Genomic DNA, 23,839 nt, shown 5'->3' with positions numbered 1-23,839 from the left:
AGCAAACTGGAAAAAAAAATAGCTGTGTTGGTTCTTTTAATGATTAAAGGTAATGACAGCAGCTTCGTTCCTTTGAAGGCCTCCCCCTTCATCTCAGTCTTCTCCATCATGGTTAATCTAATCCTGCTAAATTAAGAGCCTGCCAGGCTTGGGATACAGCTCAGTGGTAGAGCGCTTGCCTACCATGCACGGGGGCCTGCTTGAGCCAGCACCTCCCCGCAGAGGGAGTGTGCAGGTCACTGGGTCTCATGGGCAGTATACAACCTGGTGAGTGAAGAGAAGGGTCAGGGCCCTGGCTCCAGGGTGCCCGCCCTTCCGTCCCGGCTGGTGGTCTGTCTGTCTGTCTGTCTCTGTCTCCTATGTGTATGAATGAGCCATGGGAGGGGTTGAGGCAGGCCAGTGTCCCAGAGAAGCAGGGCGGGCATCCCTGGCAGGTGAGAGAGCTGGGTGGAACCCCAACCGCCTGTGTCTCGGGGCTGTCTTCACAGACACTGACCCAGGGAGCCTGTCAGTGTCGATCATGTCTCTAGCAGGGAGCAGCAGCGTCCCTTTGCAGGACACGCCCTCAGTTATGTCTTCCTGAGATGGTGGGGAAGGCAGAGCAATGGGTCCCACAGATTCTGGGGCCTTTGTCTTGTCCCTGTGACCGCTGCCTAGGATGTTCAAGGCCCACGGGAGCCTAACGTGAGCTCTGGGGAAGGCTGTGTACCACAGCCACAGTGTTGGATGTTTGGTTCTGGCCTCCCTCCTCACCTCACATCCCAGCCATGCTCCCTAGTCAGCACCGTTCTTTTGTGACTCCGATCTGTCAGCCCTAATGAAGTGGCTTCCTGGCTGCTGAGGACTGAGAGCTGCTACTGGGGACGTAAGTCACCAATAGAACGGAAAACACCGGAATACTGTGAGGTGCCAAGCTGGGCCTGGCCCAGTGTGGTTCTAAAAGGCTAATAAAAATCTACCAATTAATTGTGACAGCTCAATGGAAAATTATTCAATTGTGAACAGGGGCGAGCCGCCACTCGCAAGGGGGAGGGGAGATGTTGCCATGGAAACATCAATATAAGTCCTCATCTCAGCAGTCACAGCCAGCCCTGGAGTGAGCTGCTTCTGACCGGTGTGTCTGACCTGGGATGGGATGTAGGAGACTCAGCAGCCTTTGAAAGGGATGCTCTGCCTGGCCCCAGGCTGCACACAGCCCAGACTGAGCCCCCACCAGGTGGAGATGTCAGCCCTCTCTCCCACCCCACCCCCCACACTCCTTATTCTAAGAAACATAGGTAAGGAGCAGGAAGTGAACAGGGAAACAGCCTGTGCAGTATCTCCCTGTACCTTCGCCCAGCTGCCAATTAAGGGGCTGGTAGGAGAGGCATACGGGGTACAGACAGCCTGATTTCCATCTCCCCAAAGTGAAGGCTCCAGGAGCTCAAGAAAAGAAGTTTCTGGGGCCCAGAGGACCCGGAAGGAGGAGGCTGGCATTCCATTATGGTGCTGTAGTTGTTACGACTTTCATTTCAAAAGATACACACAGCACATTCCTAGTTTGGGTATCTGAAATTCAGCCTTGCTTGGCAGAAAACCACCCCTTCCGAGTTCAGGTCCCATGAGGCCCCTGACTTGGCAAACACTGCCCTGAACAAGGTCAGCCGCCGGAGGGGATGGGCCGCCGGAGGGGTTGGGCAGGCCATCGGAAGGGCAGCTTGGTGCCACTGCTGCCCACTGTGGGGCTTTCTTGCCAGAGGCATCTTGTGCTAATGGGGTGGAGAGCACACTTGCTGTCTTGGGTTTGTGTTCGGGTGGGTTCTTTTTCCCCGTCATTTGTAACTCTCAGAGCCACATTCTAACACAGCGGCGTGTGCTCTCTCTCACATGGCGCTTCAGATGTCAGCTACCAGCGTCCCTGTGGGGGCCGTCGGGACTTTGACTTCCCGCGGTAATCTCGCAACCCACCTACCATCAAATGAGCAACAGAGGCAGAGGCCAGTTATTTTCACAGCCCCGGTTGCCCTGCCCCTGGGGGCTGGGGCTGCTCCACAGTCAGACCGCTGGAAAAAGGGTGGCCGACACAGACAGCAGCCTGAGCCGTGGGTTGGAACGAGGACCTTCGGCTTAATAACCAAGACACATTTGCTCTCCTTGTGTGGGTTTCTTTTCTTTTTTTTTCAGGGGCGGATAATTGTTCTTTGGTTTTGTTTTTATTTTTTTTTAAAACACCATCCAAGTTTTTCACTTTCTTAAAGTTGGAAATAAAAAGTTGAGCACACATTTATCTACCACTAATTCATTACGATGGGCCTTTGCTCTCTCCAAGACTGGGTCCTGGCGGGGGGGGGGGGGGGGGTCGGGGTCAACAGTGGAAAGACAGACAGGCAGAGTCCACAAAGGCCCTCACCGGCCAAAGCGAAAGCTGAAGCCTCCCTTCCTCCTGCTGTAGCTGCTGAGCTCCTCCGCCAGGGTCCCCAGGGGGCCGCTGGCCTTCTCTGAGTCAGTGGGCAGGAACCCTGCAGCCTGGCTGCTGCCATCCTGCCTCCCTAGGCGGAAGCCAGTGTGTTCCCTGTGTGAGGCCTGCAGTTCCTTGGCCACCACAAGCAAGGCCTGTGGCTGTGGTACTCTCGGCCACGGGGAAGGACCTTGCACTGAGTGGGGTCTGCGTCCCTCGGCCAGGTGGCTCCTGCTCATCTTGGCTCCGATGTCACCGACGTCTGTGGGTCCCCTTCTGTCCAGCAGGGGAAAGCAGGCACTCAGTGGCAGCAAGAGGAGGTAAGGCAAAGAGCGGAGGCTCCTCATCTGAGCGGAGGAAGGAGAGGAGGGGGTTAGTGGCCAGCATTTGGTCCCACGCACTCCCTGGCCCCCGGTTTCCCATGACAGCCTTTGGAGGGATAGCTGCCGGCTCAGCTTAGCCTGGGAGACCAGCCTTTCTTCGCCACCGCCACCGCAGGAGCTGGCTCAGCCAATTAGGCTCTCTCTCGCTCACCTGCCGCCAAGGAGCTGCCTGCCTTCGTGGCGCAGCCCTGGAGTGCCACTGCTGCCAGCTGGCTTGCAGAGGTACCCGGGTGGCCCTCGGGGCTCTGTGCATTTGGGTTCAATTTTCTATTATAATTATTGACTCCTGGGCCATGGGCAGAGTGAGAAGCAGTCGTGTTTCAACTTGATAATGAATAGGTCGAGTTGGTCTGCTGGGAAAGCCCACTGTCTCCCTAACTCAGGGACAAGTTGCTCCCAGGACGGGGAAATGGGTCTGGTGGTCCTTGTGTAACTCAGATGCCTACCTGGGGAGGAGCCAGCACCCACTGAGCTCACAGGACAGGACAGGCTTCGGGCTAAAGATTACCCACATGAAGGGGCTTAATCTTCAAGATAAGTTTGCTTATCTGTCTAGCAAACTGCACTCCACTACAAATCTGGGAGGAGGCAGGGGACTCGGGGCTCAATTGGCCACGTGTCTTCTTGATGTACCAGGCCTCAGGGAAATGCTTGCTTCCTGCACACAGCCATCCAACCCACCAACCAGAATGCCACCCCCAATTCCTCGGACTCAGAGGCACAGGGTTTGCCTTAGATCCTACAGCCTTCTAAGGGAGGGAGTTGAATTTAAGGACCTCATCACTCTGTATCCCCATGGCTGTCCTACTGTCACTGGGTGCCCCCACACCTCTGCCTTGCTGGGAACTCCCTCATAGAGGAAGTCTGTCTTGCAGTGACCGTGGGTGAGCCAGACTAGGCTGGCTCGTCCTCTGAGGAGCCCCCTGAAGCTGGAATAGGAGGGGGGGAGTGTTCTTTCTAGAAACAGCTTCCTTGAAAATATTTCAAAGATGTGAGCTCAGTCAGAAAGCTTCAAAAACAACAACAAAAGGCAGCCTGGCTTCCTACCCAAATCTGGCTTGCTAAGCCCCCTGGTCCCCAGGGGCTGGAGTAGCCTCCAGCCTGCTGCTGCTAAGGGGGTTTCCTCAGGCCCCAGTGGAGAGCGTCTCCCACAGGAGACAGGCACATCTCTTTCCCTTTTCCCCATGGCATGCGTGAGGACCAAGGAATAGTCTTTGTCCTCAGAGATGAACGCTTCCTTGCTGGCAGCTAGTACTGACCTGTATTGGTGGGACTTGCACACAGGATGAAGCTGTGGGGAAGCTGTGGGTCTCCCACAATCCACCCTCCCTCCCCTCTCCCGTGTGGCTCCAGGTGCATGCCTGCCTGCACCCAGCTCACCTGGAGGGCCCACCCTCGAGTCCCCTGCTGTACTCACTGTACTGTGGGCTGCTCTCAGGAGGACAGGTGGATCCCTGGGCCCCAGTGCCAGGCAAAGCTACTTGGTCCTGGTCCAGTAGGCATGGCCCTGGGGTTTCCCCGCTTTATGCAGATCCCTGGTGTCATGGGCCCCAGCCCGCCTGATTGCTGTGCATTCCTGGCCCTAGGATTCCTTTGGGGTTGCTGATGGTGAAGGCGGGGGCAGTGTGGGCCACAGGACAAAGACACAATGCGGACGGGATGTGGTCTGACGAAAGTGGCAGGCGCTGCCCTTTGGCGAGGGCATCATCACCCGTGAGCTGTGGGCACAGGCCCTGCAGACCTGGGTGGAGACATCAGTGCCTACCCTTGAGCATCCTGATGGTGCTGCCCTTGTGGTCTCCCTGCAGAGAGGGCAAACTTTCTCACTGCTCGGGGGCTGGGGGGCTGGGAAACTGGTGAGGTGTTCAGACAGCCTCTCTGGAGCCTTAGGAGAGGTGAAACTGGACAGGAATTCTTGCTTCAGAGGGGGCAGGGGACGGAACCCAGAACCAAGCAGCCCCTCTCCGGCTTCAGCTCTAGTGCTACTCCCAGTCCATCCCATGCCGATGGTGCACGCCTCTCTCACCACTCAGTCCCATGGCTGGGCTGTCCCTGATGTCTGCACATACCCCAGACTTGGCTACCCATCCTCACATAAAGCCACGGAGCCTGCCCTTCTGAACCCCAACTGAGTATGGTAATATCCAGCTTCCTAGTAGCTGTTGTGGTAGCCTGGAGGCAGGGCATAGTGGTAGCTAGGTTTGGACCTTGGCAAAGGCATAAGGTGGGTGATGAGGTCATGGTGCCTGTCACCACCACTCCTCACCACACACCATGGCTTCTCTTCTGCAGAGTCCATGACTGGACGCTGTTCTTACCGGCCTGGCATCACCGCAGTGAGTATGTCTAGTGAGGCTGTGTCACTGCCCCTCCATGGCCCATTCCTTTTACCAGAGACACCCTCTGGATGCCCCCCACTGTGTCTGGCCACTACCCATTCCAGGGCACTACTCGGCCCAATTCTTCTGGGGACTAATGACATGCCCCCACACCCCAGGTGAGGCTTCAACTGTGGTAGGATGAACCCTTTCCAGACAGGACCCCTGGTGGCCAGCCTGTTCCTCAGCTCAGACTGGGTTCCCCCATGTCATGCTGTGCCCTTCAGGCCAGGAAGCCAGTTCAGAAGTTTGATTTAGTCAAAGTCTTGGCTGCGAGGGCTGGCCATACTCCCAGGGCACTTTCTAGGCACACTTCCTGGGCTCCTGCCGACATTGGTCTCTGATAGTAGAGCTCCAGTTTCTTCAACTGCAGTCTGCCATCATGGACCCTGCCAGCAGCCGATATCCAGGGCAGTGTGGAGGCTGGAGCTGAGGGCTCCCTGGGTGACAGTCCTGAGAGCATAGGGCTCCTCAATCCTGCCCATCTGAGATCGCCTACACCTTGACCTGTCCTTGCACATGGAGGGCTGGGACTGGATTGAGAGGTCACATTCACGACAGCCAGTCTTGGCTGTGCTCTCCCAGGCACTGGGCCAGCCCCAGGCTCTTGGCTTCATCTGAATTTAGCTACATGATTCCCTCCCAGAATAGGACCCAGCCTGAAAGTCCAACCAGCTATGTACGGTCTCAGGCAGCCTTGACCCTCTGAGATTGATGATGTCACCGCAGTCCTCATGTCGTGAAGGTCATGTGGACCCACTAAGCCCTGAGGATGGCATGACCAGCAAGATGCCCTCCCCACAGGCGTTCACCACCCCTCAGGTCCCCCAACTCCCCACAGAGCCTTGGGGAGCTCTCTTCCCTCAGTACTGTGTCCTGTTGGTGGTGTGTCCCCAAGCTCCTAGATAGCTCTAGAAAGCTCTAGAAAGCTCCGTAACTAGGTTAGTAAGACTATCCATATAGTTATTGGAGCCACAGCCAGAGTGCTCCAGCTGAGGGAAACATCATGACAGTGGCCTAAGAGTGTCAGGGAACAGGCTAGATGGGCAAGGCCCCCACCTGGGTGCTGTGCCTCCACACGGAGACAACCACCATGGGTTTCTGTGTCCCCTCCTCAGGCAACCCCATCTCTGTCCTCCAGCCCTGTGACCTGGAGTGAGCGCCGAGTGGACAGGACGATGAGGGTCTGGTGGACCTGGACTCAGGACACCCCCACAGTGCAGGAGTGAGGATGTCCAACTGTACCCTGCTGGTGTCTTCCTTCACCATGCAGCTCCTCCAGCATCGGCACTCAGCACTGCCTTTCATGAAATAACCTGGGTGGGCCTCAAGTTGAAGCATCAAGTCAAGCTGAGCAATTAATAATTAGTTCCTCAGAGGGCCAGCTCCTCAGAGCCCCGGACCCCTCCCCAATAGGGGACATTCACCACCACAGCAACACCAGCAACCCAGACTCCCAGACAGCCCTGCTGGGTGCAGAAGGCAGGCTTTACCCTCGTCTGCACCCCAGGCTTGGCTGTCTCTGTCTAGCCACTGAGAACAAACACACACACCTGGTAAGCCCAGCGGAGTGGCCCGAGAACACTGAGTGTCTGCCTGGCTCTGCTGTGACACAGAGTGGAACAGGACTAGAGGTGAATGCTGGAGCTGGCTCACCACAAGACTTTATTGCAGACAGGGACACACAAGACACCAAGTGCACACCACCCCAAGTAGCATCTGCCCCATTCATTTGCCCCCGGAGTGTTGCTCTGACCCTCAGAGCCCCACCCCAGCCCCAGGACTCCACTGCGCCCACTGACATGCACACCTGCCCTGCTCACCACAGCTAGCCTCAGGTCGGACCCCTCCCCACCCCCGGTTCCACAGCAGCCTGACTCCAGGCCTCTGGGCTGATGAACCCCTGCAGTGGTGGGACCACCACACAGGGTCAGAGAGCCATCCCCGAAGGCGGATGAAGAAATGGAGGCTCTCAGAGGCCGCCAGACCATTGGTTCCATGTTGTTTCAGCACAGTTCTGGGCTCCACGAGTCTTCTGCCAGCATGTTGCCCCTCAAATCACAGGACAGGATTAGAGCAGCCATGGGCATTGCTCTTGCCCCTTGTTCACATCTCCTGCCTCAGGGCCAGCCATCTTGGTTGGAGCTGGAAGGTCACACTGTGGCTCACAGACTTTCTAGTCTCCCAGGAGTGCTCCTTGGGGACCAGGGCCTGCGGTGACCATGGTCACAGACTCCCGTGCTCCACCAAGAGGTGACAAGGATGAGGGGGCAGGGAAGCGATGGGCACAGGTGATGCTACTTCTGCCAGCAGACACTAGTCCCCACTCACATGAGCCACTGATGTCACATGAGAGGCCCACGCTCTAACCTGATCTTCCACCAGCCCAGGCGCTGTCCACTCGCTGCATGCTGGCTAAGTGTCATCGGCGTGACACGGGTGTAGCCGGTTTTGAGGCCTTCGGTGGAATCCACGGAGTTGGGCTCGGAAAGACGTTTTGATGGTCTGCAAGTTGAGACAGACATGTTGCCAAGACCCTAGGGTGGAGTGTTGGAGAGCCTGCCCCAGAAGGAAAGCAGTGTGGCTTGGCCAAATGATATCATGGGACTCACTTGGGTCAATTTGACAATTCCATTGTCAAACCAAAGTAGGTCTAGTGTGTCAGTGACCACAGCCTGGTGATATCATGTCTCAGTGAACTTGACTTGTCCCCCATAAGTTTTCCCAGCATTCCTGCTTCCTGTGGGCACTCTGATCACGGGTGACAGCCATCTTGCACAGACATCGGACCAGTGAACTCAAGCCAGGGCTGGAGGCTGTGGCCCAGTGTATGGGACAGTGATCTCATCTGTGTTTGGAGGGTGCACACTAGAAAGGTGAAGGCAGGCCTGTTGGCCTGGCCTCTCCCACTCTGAGGGGCTTTGTGCCTACTCAGACAATTTGTCAAAGCCACAACCCCTCAAGTACCAGCCTGGCCTGGGGGAGAGCTTGGTATCCCTGGGGCAGTGGTCGGGCTCTGAAGGGCTACTGTCTCCAGTGTGACCGGACAGGGATGCATGTCACCAACTGCCCCCATCGGGATGAACTTCAGCTCCTGTGTTCTGCAGCCCAGCCCTGGCCCGGAGCCCATGCCTCCTTCATGTGCTCCCATCTGTGAGTCCGTTAACATCACACTCCCAGGAGTTTGTTTGATGACACATCAGAAAGCGCTCAGCACTTCTGAGCAGCGATGACAGAGGCGGCTGACAGCAGCAGCAACATCAGCACCGGCCTCGGTGGTGGGTAGTGTCTGCCAGGCCCCACCTCTGCGATGAGACTAGATGCCAGGACAGAGAGGAAACGAGAAGGGACTTCCCTGTGTGTCCCTTGTCCCGTCAGAACTCTGGCTAACTCTGGGCTGGACCCACGTGTTTTGTCACCAGCTGGGGACCAAGTAAGCAATAACTGGCCTTGTCCAGTACCTAAGATGGCCTTGACCCTCACAGAAGACCCGAGGCCCAACATGAGGGACTGAGCAGTTAGGACAGTCCATCAGTGGGATTCAGGCTTTGTTACAAGTCTGGTGGAAGGGAAGGGCATGGGTCCCTGCCTGCTTGCCTGCAGGTGTCCCGTCCTCCTGCCAGAGGTGGGTCACCATTGCCACCCTACCTTCCAGCCTTTTCAAAGCTTCCCACAAAATGTGGAAGCAGCTCAGCTACCAAGCAGGACTGGGGCTGCAGCCTGCCTTCCTGGGAGATCACCTGTAGGGGGCAGTAGTGGGGTGCAGGTCCAGAAGTTCAACCTGCTTGTTCCCTCGAGTTTCCTGCCCCATTAGGCCCTGATGACAGTGCCCATCATCACCAGCAGGGGGCAGCCTCTCTGCAGAGATGGCAGCCTTAGATCTTGAGTCCCAGGGTTTGCTGGCTTCTACTCTCCAGCTTCTGGGAGGATACTAGAGGCAGCTCACTGAGGTTAGCAGAGCTCAAGAGCCTAGCATAGCCCCATCCCAAGAAGTTCTCATTGACTTAGGCCAGTTCCGCCCCTGCCCCAGAGGCAGGCAAAGTGAGACAGGAACCATGGCTGCCATGCAGGAGACCAGGTAGACCTTTGTCTGAGTGGGAAAAAGCAGATGAACTTTGAAAGCAGCCAGGACAGAAACCCCTCAGGTCTGCAGAGGCCCAGGGAAGGGTGGTCTATAGCGCTGACCTCGGTCTTAGAACTTGGAACTTTGTAGACAGCCGTGCCCCAGGCCACAGGACAAGACCAAGCAATGTTCAGCCCCAGCTATTTGGGGTGTCTGATAAGAGGTGGGGCCTCCAGGCCCAGAGGGAGTGGGGCTAGGGCAAGCAGGCAGGCGTCACAAGGCCTGAGCCTTCCACTTTGATCTGCTGGAGAGGTCTGGAACGCTGTTTGACCCCAGCTCTTGATGTTCTCACAAAGCCAGGGAAAGTGGGGGGGGGGGCGGGGGAGGTGGTTGCTGCCTTGCCAGGAGGCAACAGGCACAAGGGCCAAAGTTGGGGCAGGTGGAATTTGGGGTTGCCAAGTGCCAGTCCCGCTGATAGAAGGGAGATCATGTCAGCTGATAAACAGGGACCTGGCTGCGAAGGAGCCACTGGCTCTGGGAGCTGAGTTTCAGGGCTAGCCCTAAGGCATCCCTAATGAAGAGCAGGTCAGCCATGCACAGGTGGGCAGAGAATGCTCTTGCAATGGCGGGCATGGAGCGGGCATGGGGTGAGATGTGCGGGGACTGGACATAACCAGAGGACGCTAGGACCGGGCAGGCTGCCAGCCTAGCGTTCCTCTCGGACCGGCCGGATCTTCATCTCTGAGAACTTGAGCGAATACTGCCAACCAGTCCAGGAGGACCACTCAACACCGTCGGCGTAGGAGGCGTGAGCACCACGCAGGTACTGGCCGTTGAGGTTGGATGTGTGGCAGTTGCGGTACCACCAGGCCCCTCGGTAGAAGGCGGCACAGTTGTTCTCCGAGTGGTCGCTGTCCCGGTCCTTGGTGGTGAACCTCATGCCGCTGTGCTTCAGAAGAGAGTCACCTGCATGGCACACACAGAGGTGACACGGGCCCCAGAGCACCATCCACTTGTGGTGCGAGCTTGGGTGTGCATGTACCCAGGCAGCTCCCCTGCCAACCCCATGCCACATGCGTGCCTTCCAGCCGTCCCTGTGTCCAGGCTGCTTCTACCCTCCTCCCAGCTCTCTGACACTCCATTCCTTCTGTGGAAAGCCAGCCCAGAGGTCTCATCTACAACCTAACGGCCCAACAGAATCCAACCCCAGAAATCCCCTGGCTCCAGCTCTGGACTCAGCTCGTTACTCTGTGAAATGTGGAAATGTGGAAACTACCCAGGCTCCTTAGGGTTGTGCGGTGAAGACCCGATGGGACTTGCGGTCTAGCTCTCTACCCCCGGGGGCAAAGGCCCAGCAAGCCAACTCTCCCTGCTGCACTGTGAGCCTCACCTGCAGTGCCCGAGTAGTCGGCCACCGTGAGTGGGTACCCATCCTCCTCAGGGTCCACAGAGAACAAGCCCACGCCAAAGCTCCCATAGTGGGCATAGGCGGTACCATTGTCAAAGTCTTCTAGGTCCACATGAAGCTCATAGGCTGCTTGTGTGGTCAGGGCATGGATCCGCTTGAGCCCTGAGGAGGGGGAGGGGAGAAAGAAGGAGCAAGTCAAGGGATGCAGGGGATGCCCCTCCCACGCAAACGCAAACGGAGCTGAGCTTAGGACAGCTGCCAAGTGTGCGCTCGCGCTCTGGGCCACTCCCCTTTCCCTACAGGCGTGATTTTGGCAGAAGCAGGAGCCTTAGTTGTCACGCCTGGTTTCCTGTGTTCACTTTATGGCGGGATGTGCAGTGTGTGTTGGCATCTCATGCACGTATGTCAAAGCCAGGTGTCCTCTGTCTGCTCCACCTTATGCTTCGAGACATGGTCTCTGCCTGGAGCTGGGGCTCATGGACGCAGTTGGGCTGTCTGGACAGAGAGCTCCTGGGCCCCCTGCCCGTCTCTGCCTCCTCAGAGCGAGGACTGCAGACACATGCCACTGCACCTAGTTTTACATGGGTGTGGGGATCCAAAGTCAGGCTCTCTTTTCTGACCGAGCCATCTCCACAGTCCCCCAGTTGTAGAGGGGACAGCTGGTAGAGAGCTGGTCAGAATTTGAAGCTCAGACAGGGGTGGTGGCACCCTCACCTGAACCTGGCCTCCACGCCTTTGCATGTGCTGTTTCTCTACCGTCCCTTGTGACCCTGTCACCATCCCATGCAGCCAGAGGAAGGTGGTTGGCCCACCATACTGACCCAGGCACCCTCTTCTTCTCCCATTCATCATTCTGGTTCTAGCTGGTTCCTTGTGAATTTCCCTGCCAGTTTAGTTCTCTAAACACAACTCTGCAGTCATTGGCTGCTGCAACCCCAGTAGGCACAGTGGGACCTGGTGTGGCACATGCTCAATAGATATTTCTCAGTTCACAGAGCGAAGGCAACTCCTGCCTGTTCTGCTATCCCCAGGTCCTGGTTCTGCACGGCACTACAACCCCACCCCTTCCTCCCCGCCTCTAGTTCTCCCTCCCATTTCCCTGCCCGCTGGCCCTTGGGTCATCCCAGGGTCTCCCACAAACAGGGCACTTCCCTGCCTTCCCAATCAGCTCTTGATTAAGAGGGCATTTAATTAAACGCCTCACAGGTTTGCGGTGCCTATGGTGTTCCATCAGCCCCTCCCCATGGACCGGTATTTGGGTTACTGTGTGTGCACAAGTTTTGTGAACCCTTCTCGGCTCAGTCTTGGTCTCCTCGGCTAGGCAACCTACAGCCCATCACAGGGTCCCTGTGCCCTCTTTACCTGCTCATAGCTGCTGACTCTGTTCAGCCCAGAGACCTGCAGGATGCGAGGCTTGAGAGCTGCAAGAGCTGGCAATCCCACCACTTCCTGCCTCCCCGCCTGGGCTGTTACCCCAGAGCCGGTGGTGTCCAGGCAAGCCGCTCCCTCTCTCTGGGCACGGCTTGCACACCTGTTGTGTGCAAGAGGGCTGATGGATAGATGTGCAGGCAGCAGGGGGCAGTGACAACAGTCCCCACCTGGAAGCCAGGCACCATTCTAAGACCCTCCTGCATAGTGATCAATCAGGCAACATCAGAACATGCTTAATTAGAGAACCTCAGCATGGCCAGTGACTGAGCCCACTGCACGCTGCCCAGAACCGGCTGGTGTGGGGAAGGACGCAGCAAGGCAGGCACAATGATTCCCTATTGTACTGGACAGAGGAAGAAGGCTCGGAGAGGTGGAGTCCCCCAGCCAGATCACACAGCTGGCAAGCAGCAGAGTTGGAGTTTGAACCCAGGCAGAAGGGCCCAGATTCCCAGACTCTTTTCTTCAGGCCTCAGCCAGGAGAGGCTGCATTTCCCAAGGAGTGCTGAGAGATGTCCTTTCCCATCACTACATGGTCACCAGGGCTCAGAGACCTGCAGTCAGCATGCCACAGTTAACAGCTCGGGTTAACAGTACTGGGCTCTGGACACAGCTCACTAGTGCCTGCGCTGGGGCTGCAGGGCAAGCTGCTGACAGTGGGCGGGGGGGGCCTCTGAGTCTCTTAGTGTTCTCTCCCTCCCTTCCTCAGCCTCCTATCTTACTTCAGGAAGCTCCAGCTCTCGGTGACCTGGGATTTCTGTCTGCCATGTCTCTGACTCCCTGTGTACACAGCAACCCAAATGAATTGGGAGCTACGATGCATCCCAGCCCAGTTGTCCCTCAGAGGGACAGAGGACCCAATACTGGTAGCACACAGTGTCACCCCAAGGCTCAAAGATCTGAATCTAAGACACAACACACACACACACACACACACACACACAGGGGCTGACTAGATGCCTCTGTGGGTAGAGGTGCTGGCTGCCAAGCATGACAACCGAGTTTAATCCCTTGACACAGCGGAGTTGTCATCCGACCTCCACACACACCGCGGCACACACGTGTGAGTGCACACATATACACACACAATAAATCACAAAAATTAAGTTAAATTAAAATACTAAACAGAACAAAGAAATGAAATTTAAAAACATGGTAAATAGTGCCTGAGGTATGACACCTGAGAGCAACCTCGTGCGTGCGTGCATGCACACACACACACACACACAATCCACTAATACACACAAATATACACATCTACCTGCATTCATACACCCACTCCACATACACACACAAATTAAAACTTCAGGAAATAAACAATAGTGGGGGAAAAAAGCTAAGAGGTAAATTAATTGAGAGCGAATGGTGTGGTGTGTATCCATAGCCACAGTATATAAAGAGCATCCGTAAGTCAATAGGAACAGGGGAAGCCCCCAGTGAGAAGGTGACCGAGGGGCAGAGAAGCAGAGGTGAGGCCACAGGGAGGCTGAAGCCCTCACAGTTGACATTCTTGTCAGGGCTCCTCGTCTGCAGAGCTAATCAAAGCCTTGCTTAAATGCTTCCTCCCCCACCTTCTGCAGCTGCTGATAGATTTCAATTAAGATGCCACTGAGCAGCGAGGCGCCAACCCTGATCCAAGCTTATGGGTGGGAAGCGGGAACAAGGCCTCTAACTGGCTGCCATGGCTTTTTCCTTTCCTTGGGGTGGGTGAGGAGGAGTTTTCGACCCGTCCGTGTTCACAGTCCCTTCTAAAATATCATCAGAGCATGCCACACTCTTCCCCTGGAGCCTGCCTCTGCTCCTCATACCCAGCATATCCAATGGGACTTGTGGCCCCACCTCTTGAACTTCAGGTTCATCGTCTGTAGAAGGGGATGATGGGAAGAGGACCGCTCTCCTAGCTGGTGTGAGGCCCCAGGGACCAATGTGTGGCATGAGCTCTCAGTAAACTCTGACCATGATCCAAATGGTGTGTGGCTTCTCCTCACACTCCTCTGTCACCAGGATGGGGCAGATCCTGCCCTTCTAGAGCCCTGGTCAAGGAACACGGACTTAACTGATGCTGTGGGTCAGCCTGCTACTGACTTATGGGCACCCGTGTTCCTCCACCCTGCCGTGGGTCCTGCCTTTCATACCCCGTGGGGGAACCTCTGCCCAGGATCTCGGCCCCTCAGAGGGTATGTGGAGTTGAACGTGCTGTGTGGATTGGCCACACGCTGGAGGTGGCACACTCAGCATCCCCAACTGCTGACCCTCCAGCCCTCCTAACACCTGAGATGGGGCCCCTGCACGCATCAGGGACTGAGGGAGCCGCTAGACAGTCCCCAGAGAGGTCAAGGCTTCTTGCTTCAGACATAGAGTCTCTGGAACTGCCTCTCCCAACCTGGGCAGGGGACTGGGGAGCCTAGGCATCCTCTCCTGTCTTCCCCACTCCTGATTCCCATGTGTTTAGTTTGCACTTCAGCACGCACTTGGAGATCAAAGGACGACTTGTGGGAACCAGCCCTCTTCTTCCACAGGAAAGTCCTGGGGACTGGACTACAGTTCTCGGGCTTGGGGCCAAGTAATTAATCTGCTGCCTTGTCTCCCTGCCTATTGGTTTATCATTACTATTGTTTTTGAGACAGGGTCTTAATATGTTACACCATCTAGCCTGAAAATCCTATGCACACCAGGCTGGACTCAAACTTGTAACCATCCTCCTGCCTCAGCCTCTCTAGTGCTGGGGTTACAAGTGTAGGTTTTGTTTTTATTTTTCTTGCTGGTCTTGAAGGTTAAGGCCAGCACAGGCCTGGAATTGGGGTCCTCCTGCCTCCTGGGTGTTAGGGCCGCTCCACCCAACTTTCCCCATCATATTTAACAGCTCCTGTCTGCAGGACCCGCTTGTATAATGCTATTCAGTTATTTAGCTCTGTTCTCATGGTTTTGATCTCTTGAACCTCCTGAGACTGGGATGGGATCCATTTACAGAAAGGCAAGGAGCAGGCAGAGCATGGAATGTGACCAGCGTGGGGACACTTACCCAGCCAGTGCTCCCCCGTGAGCTTGCCAAAGCCCTCCCGGTATGCTTCCCAGCCTCGGAAGAAATTCACAGAGCCGTCCTCCCGGCGCTGAAACACCTGCAAGGGGAAGGGAAGGTAAGCACGGGAGCCACCGCCTCAGGACCCACAGCCTCTAGGCTCCCGCCCTTTCCCACGGGCTGCACACAGGGATGGAGCACGTGGATGGGGACCAGGCCTTCCACTTCCCTCCACAGCTCCTGGCTCTGGGACTTGGAGCAGATCAGAATCTCAGGAGCTTGTGTTAGCCAGAGGCAGGACTGACTGACCCACCACAGCTCCCTGGAATGTCCCTGCAAGGAGTCACCATGGGCAGGGCAGGTGGGTGGGGCGCCTCAGCTCCCAGGCCCAGCCCCCTCTGCTGAGGGATGAGGGCAGGGGCTCAGCTGGTAAAATGCTCGCATGAGCTCTGGTTTGTCTCTGCCTACGCCAGGCATGGTGGCACAGCCCTAGCAGGCGGAAGCAGGAAGAGCAGAAGTTCAAGGTCATCTGTGGCTACACTAAAAATCCAAGGTCAACTTGGGCTTCATGAAATGCTGTCTCAACTAAAAGAGACAAAGAAAGTTAGACATGGAGGGGCATATGCTCGGTTGGGGTTTTTATAGGTGGTGTTGTCTGTTTTATTTTTGAGACAGGGCCTCACTTTGTATTCATCTATCCTGGAACTCACTGTGCAGCCCATAGCAATCCTCCTGCCTCAGCCTCTCAAATGCTAGGCACACACTACCAGAATCAGTCCATTCTTAAGTTTTTAAGCATCCCTTATACTTGGCTCCCAGATTCCCACCTCTCACATTCCTGTGTAGAGTCTAAATCACCAAGGGGTGTGGCCTGGGACCCCGAATCCAAGTCACTTCTCAAGGGAGGCCCAGAAGCCCAGAAAAGGCTTCGGGTGTGACTCGGGTACCAACCAACCGCCGAGCCACCAGAGCCGCCTCTGTTCTTTTTAATAACATTCTCCATTTGGGAGTGTGGAGTCCCATTGGTTAAATTGCCTTGAAATAAGGATGGTGCTGGTCCCGGCCGAGCTGACGAGTATTTACACGATCGCTGACAGTCCCGTTCCGGGGCCGCCGGGCCCACGCCGCCTTTCTGTTTAACAAGCCTTTTCCTGCTCATTTGCAGAGGCAGCGCCCACTTGCCTCCATCTGTGTCTGCGTCTGATGTCAGAGCTCTGGCTGCCACTTTCATTACTAAGCAGCCCGGTTCCGGCAGCTCGGAACCACCCGGGTGCCCGGGCGGAGCAGCGGCGTCTGCTCGCGAGATGCACCGGGTCCCCAGGGACACGTCAGTCACAGGCAGTTGGGCAGCTCTGACGTCACGGGCTGGGGGAAAGATGACACTTTTTTCCTACTGCCCCGACCTGGTCCTGAAATTTGAAGTCCTCAGGAGGGGCCTGCTGGATGGATGGGAGTTCGATAAGGCTGGGGAGATCTGAGCCGTGTGGAGAGCCGTATTGACGGCCCGCACATTGGGACCCTGAGCACGCGCCCTTTGAAAGGCTTAATCCTGGCAGAAGCTTAGGCCCTCTGGAAGGCGAAGGCGGCAGGCGTACTGAACCTGCTTCTGTTGGAGGAGGAGGAGATCAGCAGGAGCCGCAGGCTGGAAGCCCCTGGCAGGCTCACCTCCTACTGGAGGCCCTAGGGCCCCCACCCCGGGGACTCAGCCCGGTCAAATGGAGGAGTTGAGGGTCTAGACACCAGAATGTGGCTGCTGCACAGCCTCTGGTAGCAAATCCTTCGCCTCTCTAAACCTATTTTGTCATCCGTGAAAGACGATGCATGGGCTGTGAGGACCCACCGGTTGTGGATAGATGCATTAGTAGGTGTGCCGTCACGGCTAGCTGGGCAAACACGAGCCAGGTAGGCCTGGCCACAGTCCGCTTTGCTGCCCTCTCCCTCCTACCCTGATCTCTCTGCCCGGTGCCAGCCCCGCACATCCCCTCCCCAGTCCTCCTGGACATGCTTGCTGCTACACGTCCAGTCCCAGTCAGACTCTCTGGGAAAACAAAGTCCACAGCACACAGTCCAGACTCTGCCCTCATAGACCTTGGGGTAGGAAAACACAGACAGGCTGGTGTACAGGGTACTCTCGACCACCACACGCAGGACACAGAGCAGAGGAAGAAATAGGTCTGCACAGAAACATGCAGCTTCCTGCAGGGCAGAGTCCTGGCTCTCACATTGGCCTGCCCCATAGTTCGGCTCTGCCCTTCCCCCTTCCCCCTTCCCCCTGTTCACAGCATCCCAGGACCTCCACAAAAGACACCTTGCCTAAACTGAAATGCGAAGTGGGGTGCCAGACATCCAGTCCCCCCTGACACATCAGGGAATGAAACCCTAGTGGAGACCAAACAGGAAGGCCTGGTGTGGAGAGGGATGTCAGAGAGAAAAGAGCACCTCACACAGGCAGCCGGACCCAGCTCAGGCTGCAGGTTGCAGTGAGGCCAGCTGAGCCCCTCCTGAAAGGCAGAGGGACCACTGAGGTTTCTGGATGGAGCCTCCCAGTTCTGCACCCCATCCCCAAGGAGCTCAGAGCTGGGGGCCGGTCCCAGCCTTCTCTTCAGACACACTGCAAGGGCCACAGTCCCAAGTTCCTGGAGCGTGGACTGATCCTGCCTTTTCCTAACCCTAAAGGGCACAGGAAGGAGCGTCCAGGCAATCAGACCAGATGGTGCTGAGACCATCATTTCCCTCCGTGGCACCTGCCGTTTGCCAAATTCCTCCTCCAGCACGGACAGGGTCTGTGTTTTCTTCTGTGTTCTGTCTGTTATGGAAGGCAGAAGTAGGGACAGCGGCAAGGTAGCCGCTCACGTCCTCAGCCACTGTCCTACCGCTGACTCAGCTGTCGGTCACCACACTGTCCCCACTGCACCATGGACTCCACCTGAACGGTCACCTGGGGCAGACACACACACCCTGGGCCCACCAAGGCCTCTTGCTTCTTTTCTACCCAGCAAAGGGACACCGAAATTAAGAATGGCCAACATTAGCCGGGTGGTAGTGGCACATGCCTTTAATCCCAGCACTCGGGAGGCAGAGGCAGGCGGATCTCTGTGAGTTCAAGGCCAGCCTAATCTACAAGAGCTAGGTGCAGGACAGGATCGATAACTACAGCAAAGCCCTGTCTGGGGGGGGGGGCAACATTCTCGTTACATTGTTATATTTGACCCTGAAGAAATGAGGGTTGACCTGGGGAGATAGATCAGTTCAAAGTTGCTGGCCTTGTAAGCATAGCGCCTGAGTTCAAATCCCTAGTACCCATGCAGGAAACTACCCATGGCTCTATGTGCCTTTGGGCTGCACTGGAGGACAGAGATGGGATCCCAGGAGCTTAATGGCCAGCCAGCCTCAGAGAAACAAGTTTCTGGATCAGCGAGAGACCCTGTCTTGAGGCAATAACGTGGGAGGCAACAGAGGGAGACATTTAGTGTCCCCCAAGGGTCTCAGCATCGCAAGCATCAGCACGCACACCCACAAATCCGTGTGAACACACTATACACTTGTATGCGCGCATCTATACACAAAGCCAAGCCAAGTGTGAGGGCACTCGCTGGGGAGGAGAGACAGAGGATCCCTGGGGCTGAATGGCTAATCTTCCCTACTTGGCAAGCTTGGTGACAAGGTCTCAAATTAAAAAAAAAAAAAAGTATATAAACTGGGCATGGTAGCGCCCACCTCTTGAGGGCCCCTACACACCCCTGCCATGGCTTTGGAGATGGAACTCTGAGATCCTCAGGTCAGGGCTCAGATCTCAGATGTCCACTTCCCACCCCAACACCCAATGCACAGTTTACACTGGACGCCAAGGCTGCAGGGGAATAGGTCGGCTGAGCCGTTTCCCACTGAGTCCTCTTCTGTTCCACTCTATTCGATTTAAAAAAGCAACGTTGATCGCAACCCAGGAAATTGATTTCACCACCTGCCAATGGATCCAGGCCCACAGTTTAAGAACCGTTGCCACCAAGTTCCTGGGTTCTGCCAAGGGCCATGCAAGCCACAGGTCGAATATCGAGTGACTGAGTGTCCCCGAACTCACGCTGACACCCACTGCCGCTCAGTACGTAGCCTGGCAAATCCCCAGAGGTCCATGTGGCTCAGGCTAGCCAGGTGGACAATAACAGGTGCTGGGCACACGGGAGCGCTTCGTCAGGCTCTGAGACCCAGGGCAAACCGCAGCTGTAGCTTTAGAGTTCTGAAAATCAGCTGGAGTTTAGTAACAGCGACAGGATGTGGGTTTTAATTAGAAAGCAAGGATCAGCTGGGCAGGAGGACGCCAGCCACGGGCCTGGAGTGTCCCGCTCCTCCGGCCCCAGGCCTCCCAGGCAGACAAAGGCCGAGGAAGCCAACGCCAGAAGCAAAGTAGTTATTGATCAGCTCTGGGCCTGCACTGGGTGTTGGCCCAGCTCCTGGGCTTCACTTGGCTTCCGGCTGGAAGGCGACGGAGAAACACTCACCGTCGCCGAGGCCTCCTGGGCCGGTGCCATGAGTGGGAAGGCAGACAGCGCGTGTTTTCTTGGTTCGGATTCTTAAAACCCGGCCTCCTACCGCCACTGGCACAGCTTGGAAGTACCACCCGGGGGCTCTGCCAAGGAGGCATGTGGTCCACATGGTCCTGCAGACGGTGCCGGGTGATTTCAAAGGAGAATCGGCAGCTACACTCGATGCAGTCGGTCGCTCTGAGAGGCTCAGCAGAGTCAGAACCAGAGGGCCACATCAACATGGCAGTGCCTCCTCGGGCTCCCTCTCCACAAGCCTGGGCCTGGTGGAGGCTCCAGAATAACCCAGCCTGGCCCTCTCCATGTCTCCATGTCAGAGGACAAGGAGCTGGTATCCTAGGTATCCAACAGACCGCACGGGTCTCATACCACAGTCACGTGGGCGGGGGGCTCCCTCTAGCAGTTGGCAAGACCAAAACTGGGAATGTGGGTGACCTTTGGAGTCTGAGGTGGTCAGAGATTGAAGATGGCAGGGCACTCCCTGTGGAGATGTCCTGTGGCCCGGTGGATGAGCAACTCAGCCTGCACACCTGGATTCCAGCTATCTCTCAGCTCCAGAGTAGCACCCAGGGGCCACAGTACTACAGCCGAACCTCAGTCACTTCCCAAGTTCCGGCTTCTCCCCCAGAATCATGGCTGCCACTGGGCCTGATGTGAGCTGTCAGACATGGATGAGTACAGCAACCAGAGAGCTGGCAGTCCCCAGAGACAGGCACACACAGGCCTGCAGACACAGCACAGCTGCGCTCAACCTCTTAGGCCTGCGCCTCAGTTTCCTCATCTATTACATGGAGATTCTAACAGCCCTATGCCCCGAAGTTTATATGAGGAATCAGAGTGCTTGTTCAAGAGCCAGGGACGCAGCTCAGTTGGTAAAGCACTCACCGAGCAAGTCCAGGTTTCTCAGCACCTGGGGGGTGGGGAAGAAGCGCCCCAGAAACCCCAACCCTTGAGAGCTGGAGGCAAGAAGGCCAGAAGTTCAAGGTCATCTTTGGCTACACAGCAACTATAAGGACAGCCTGGGCTACATGAGAGCCTGTCTCAAAATCAACATACTCACGGTGTTAGTGTACAGCATTCAGTACGGTTCAAGGATGCTCTAAGCAGTTGGGACCCCCCTCTGTGGGGACTGGGGTGCTCAGGGAGGTAGCTGTGCTGGGAAGTACACTGGGCAGCTTGAAGAAACTGAGGCATAAGAACCAGAGGGTGGAAGGGTGCTCCCCCACAGGCCATGACCCTGAGGCAACGGTGGTCCCCTAAACCTTAGAATGTCCCCAGGAGGGGGCGCTTTTGATCTTTCTATTCTGTGGGGCTGGGAACAGGCAAGGGCCTCAGCCAGCCTCCCAGACCTGCCCAGTAGGTGATTCTGGGAGTAGAGGCAGGAGGAGCCAGGGAAAAGAACAAAGAACGTGGAGGTATCCCCAAAGGTGTCCTGCCTCCACAGAAGGCTCTGCCTGCTTCTTGGGGCTTTCTGACTTGGGATAAGTCCTGAAACCTAACCTTCCTAAGCCATGTTTCCCCCTCCTTGAGCCCTTTCCTTGCTCCTGAAGATGAACCAAAGTCAGCAAGAGCTGACAGCATACAGTAGGTCTGACAACTGTCCCAAACCAACTGATGGCACACAGTAGGTCTGGTCACCGCCACCAAACCAACTGATGGCACACAGTAGGTCTTACAGCTGCCCCAAACCAGCTGACAGCACACAGTAGGTCTTATAGCTGCCCCCAAACCGGCTGACGGCACACAGTAGGTCTGATCACTCTCCCCAAACCAGCTGGTGGCACACGGTAGGTCTCATCACTGCCCCCAAACCAGGCTAATGGCACACAGTAGGTCTGACAGCTGCCCCTCCAAAACCAGCTGCTGGGTCCAGAAGGAAACTGCCCACTCCTTGTTTGTGACTGGAAATGGTACCCCCGGACTTGGCATCCTGCCACATCTCTCGGGCTTGGCAGCCACTGCCTGCCAACTCTGGCAAAGTACTGCTCTGAGCTGCCATTTGTCGAGAGCTGTGCTGAGTGTTTCACATGTGGCGCCCCATGGAGACTGTGCACTACCCGATGGACACCAGAGTTGGGGAACTTGCCCTGCTCTGGGTGGAGGCAGCCTCCTCTGCCAGATCAAGAGAATAGGAAGGGGTGGGTACCAGTCTCTCCAGTCACTGTGAAGGTGGGTGGGCTCTGGGCAGCAGCATGGGGACATTTCTGTGGCCCACTGATGCCACAGCAGGTCACTGGCTCTCCTGAGGGGAGAGGGATGGCCGTGGTCTCCCCTGCTAGCCTGGCGGCCTGGCCTCCCCAGCACAGGGTCCCCTGGAGCTTTTCATCTCTCTCTGCCGTTGCCTGCCTGCCAGGATCCTTTGAAGTTCTACAGGGAGGGCAGGACATTCCTCCTGCCCCACAGCCTATGGAGGAGAGAAGAGGATGTGGGAAAGGGGGGCTTCCTCTTGTATGGAGCCAATTAGAGGCATATCTGAACCCATGACCCCACTCGCTCAGTGGGAAAATGCCTGGTGGAGCAGGCTGCGGAGCAGGAGGGGTCAACGTGCACCAGCCAGGTGGGGTGGGATGTGTGTGCCTGTGCAACAGTCAGGTAGTGTGTGTGTGTGCTTGTGTGTGTGCGTGCACACACACGCACGCGGGTGTGCCTGTGCAACAGTCAGGTGGGGTGGGGTGTGTGTGCGCGTACATGGGTGTGCCTGTGCAACAGTCAGGTAGGGTGGTGTGTGTGTGCACGCGGGTGTGCCTGTGCAACAGTCAGGTGGGGTGGGGTGTGTGTGTGTGTGCACACGTGCCTGTGCAACAGTCAGGTGGGGTGGGATGGGGAGTGTGTGTGCCTGTGCAACAGTCAAGTGGGGTGGATGGTGTGTGTGTGTGTGCCTGTGCAACAGTCAGGTGGTGTGGTGTGTAGGTGTGTGGGTGTGCGTGCACACAGGTGTGCCTGTGCAAGTCAGGTGGAGTGGGGTGTATGTGTATACACCTGTGCAACAGTCAGGTGGGGTGAGGTGGGGTGTGAGTGGGTGTGTGCACATACATGCAGGTGTGCCTGTGCAACAGCCAGGTGGGGTGGGGTGTAAGTGTGTGTGTGCCCGTGCATGCCTGTGCAATAGTCAGATGGGGTGAGGTGTGCATGCACCCTGAGTCCTTGCTGGAGATGTGGGACCCACCCATGATTACACAAAGATAAGGCTTTGGCAATGACAGGATGTCCCCCTCAGGTCTCCATCTGAGACGTGCTACAGTGTGGGGACAGTGTAGGTGCTGTGTCAAACCCAGGTGAGCATGAGAGGACACAAGTCCTGCCCACCCAGGACAGAGGTGGTAACCTGTGACAGGCACAGGGAAGGGGTGTGGAAATGAGCCAGGGTGATCAGAGGCCTCCCAGAGGGCATGGTTGCCCTTCCTCGTTTTCTGGAGTAGAGGCAGGTGTCAGGTTCAGTGGTGTCCTCGTTGTTCCTTCCCATGACTACCCACACAGTGACCATGGGGCAGCTCGCAGAGGCTGGGTCAGGGGCCAAGTGAGCCTAAAGGTCACCTGGAAGCATCCATCTGCTCTGAGGTCTCTCCAATCCCAGAGCCCCAATGGCGTTGTTCCTACATGGCACCCCACTTCCAGAAGCAAGGACTCGGGGTCCACGGAATTCATGCTTCAGAGTTTTTCCATATTCTCTCCGCACCTTGCCTGTCAGGGGCACCCCCTCCCTGTGGAAACCCCGTGATACTGAGAACTCACTTGAGTTCCCCGAAAAGAGCCCAACCCCGTGAACCCATCCCCCACAGGTACCATTGTCCCCTGTCCCCTGGCTCAGACCCTCGTCTATCAGGTATGCCAGCAATGTGAAGCTGCCTTAGACTCTGAACGAGACTTGCGGCTCCCGCTGAGCCCCACTTCGTCTCCCATCCCCGGGCCTCTCCAGTGACCCTCAGCTTCGACACAAGCCAGCTCCCTTGTCCATCTGCCCTCCCAGCCTCATTCCCAGCTGGCTCCCTGTGGCTGGGGCTCAATTAATTGCTCAGTAGCAATTAATTGCACCGACTTGCCTTAGGAGGCTTGGGTTTTCCCTGGCCAGGCTGGCTGGGTAGCAGAGGCAAACCTCTTGCCATCTCCAGGCTACCCTGCCGGCCTTTGGGTGTAGAAGACGCTTTGGGGGCAATGCCAGCCAGGAAGTGGTCTTCAAAAGGCAAT

At 56.5% G+C, this 23,839-nt stretch overlaps 2 protein-coding genes across 2 annotated transcripts in view; both read right to left on the bottom strand.

Annotated features, from left to right (window-relative positions):
• Positions 1-2,385: 2,385 nt before the first annotated feature.
• Qrfp (pyroglutamylated RFamide peptide) lies at positions 2,386-4,291 on the bottom strand. Its single transcript, XM_085680872.2, has 2 exons — positions 4,238-4,291; positions 2,386-2,784 (listed from the first exon to the last, which is right to left on the bottom strand). Exon 2 carries the CDS (start codon positions 2,782-2,784, stop codon positions 2,386-2,388), a length of 399 nt encoding a protein of 132 aa, XP_085536998.2. The 5' UTR covers positions 4,238-4,291.
• A 2,542-nt stretch (positions 4,292-6,833) lies between these two features.
• Positions 6,834-23,839, bottom strand: part of Fibcd1 (fibrinogen C domain containing 1) — a 32,994-nt gene continuing 15,988 nt past the window's right edge. Inside the window, exons 5-7 of the mRNA XM_087899777.1 lie at positions 15,120-15,216; positions 10,652-10,831; positions 6,834-10,227 (exon numbers count right to left, since the gene is read on the bottom strand). Coding sequence (XP_087755903.1) covers positions 9,968-10,227; positions 10,652-10,831; positions 15,120-15,216 — 537 coding nt within the window. The 3' untranslated portion in view covers positions 6,834-9,967. The remainder of the gene's footprint in view (positions 10,228-10,651; positions 10,832-15,119; positions 15,217-23,839) is intronic.

The sequence above is a fragment of the Myodes glareolus genome, chromosome 21 (assembly GCF_982192425.1).
Source record: "Myodes glareolus chromosome 21, mMyoGla1.1, whole genome shotgun sequence".
NCBI lineage: Eukaryota > Metazoa > Chordata > Mammalia > Rodentia > Cricetidae > Myodes > Myodes glareolus.
Note: the sequence above shows the minus strand (reverse complement) of the source record. Positions and strands in the feature narration are given on the sequence as shown.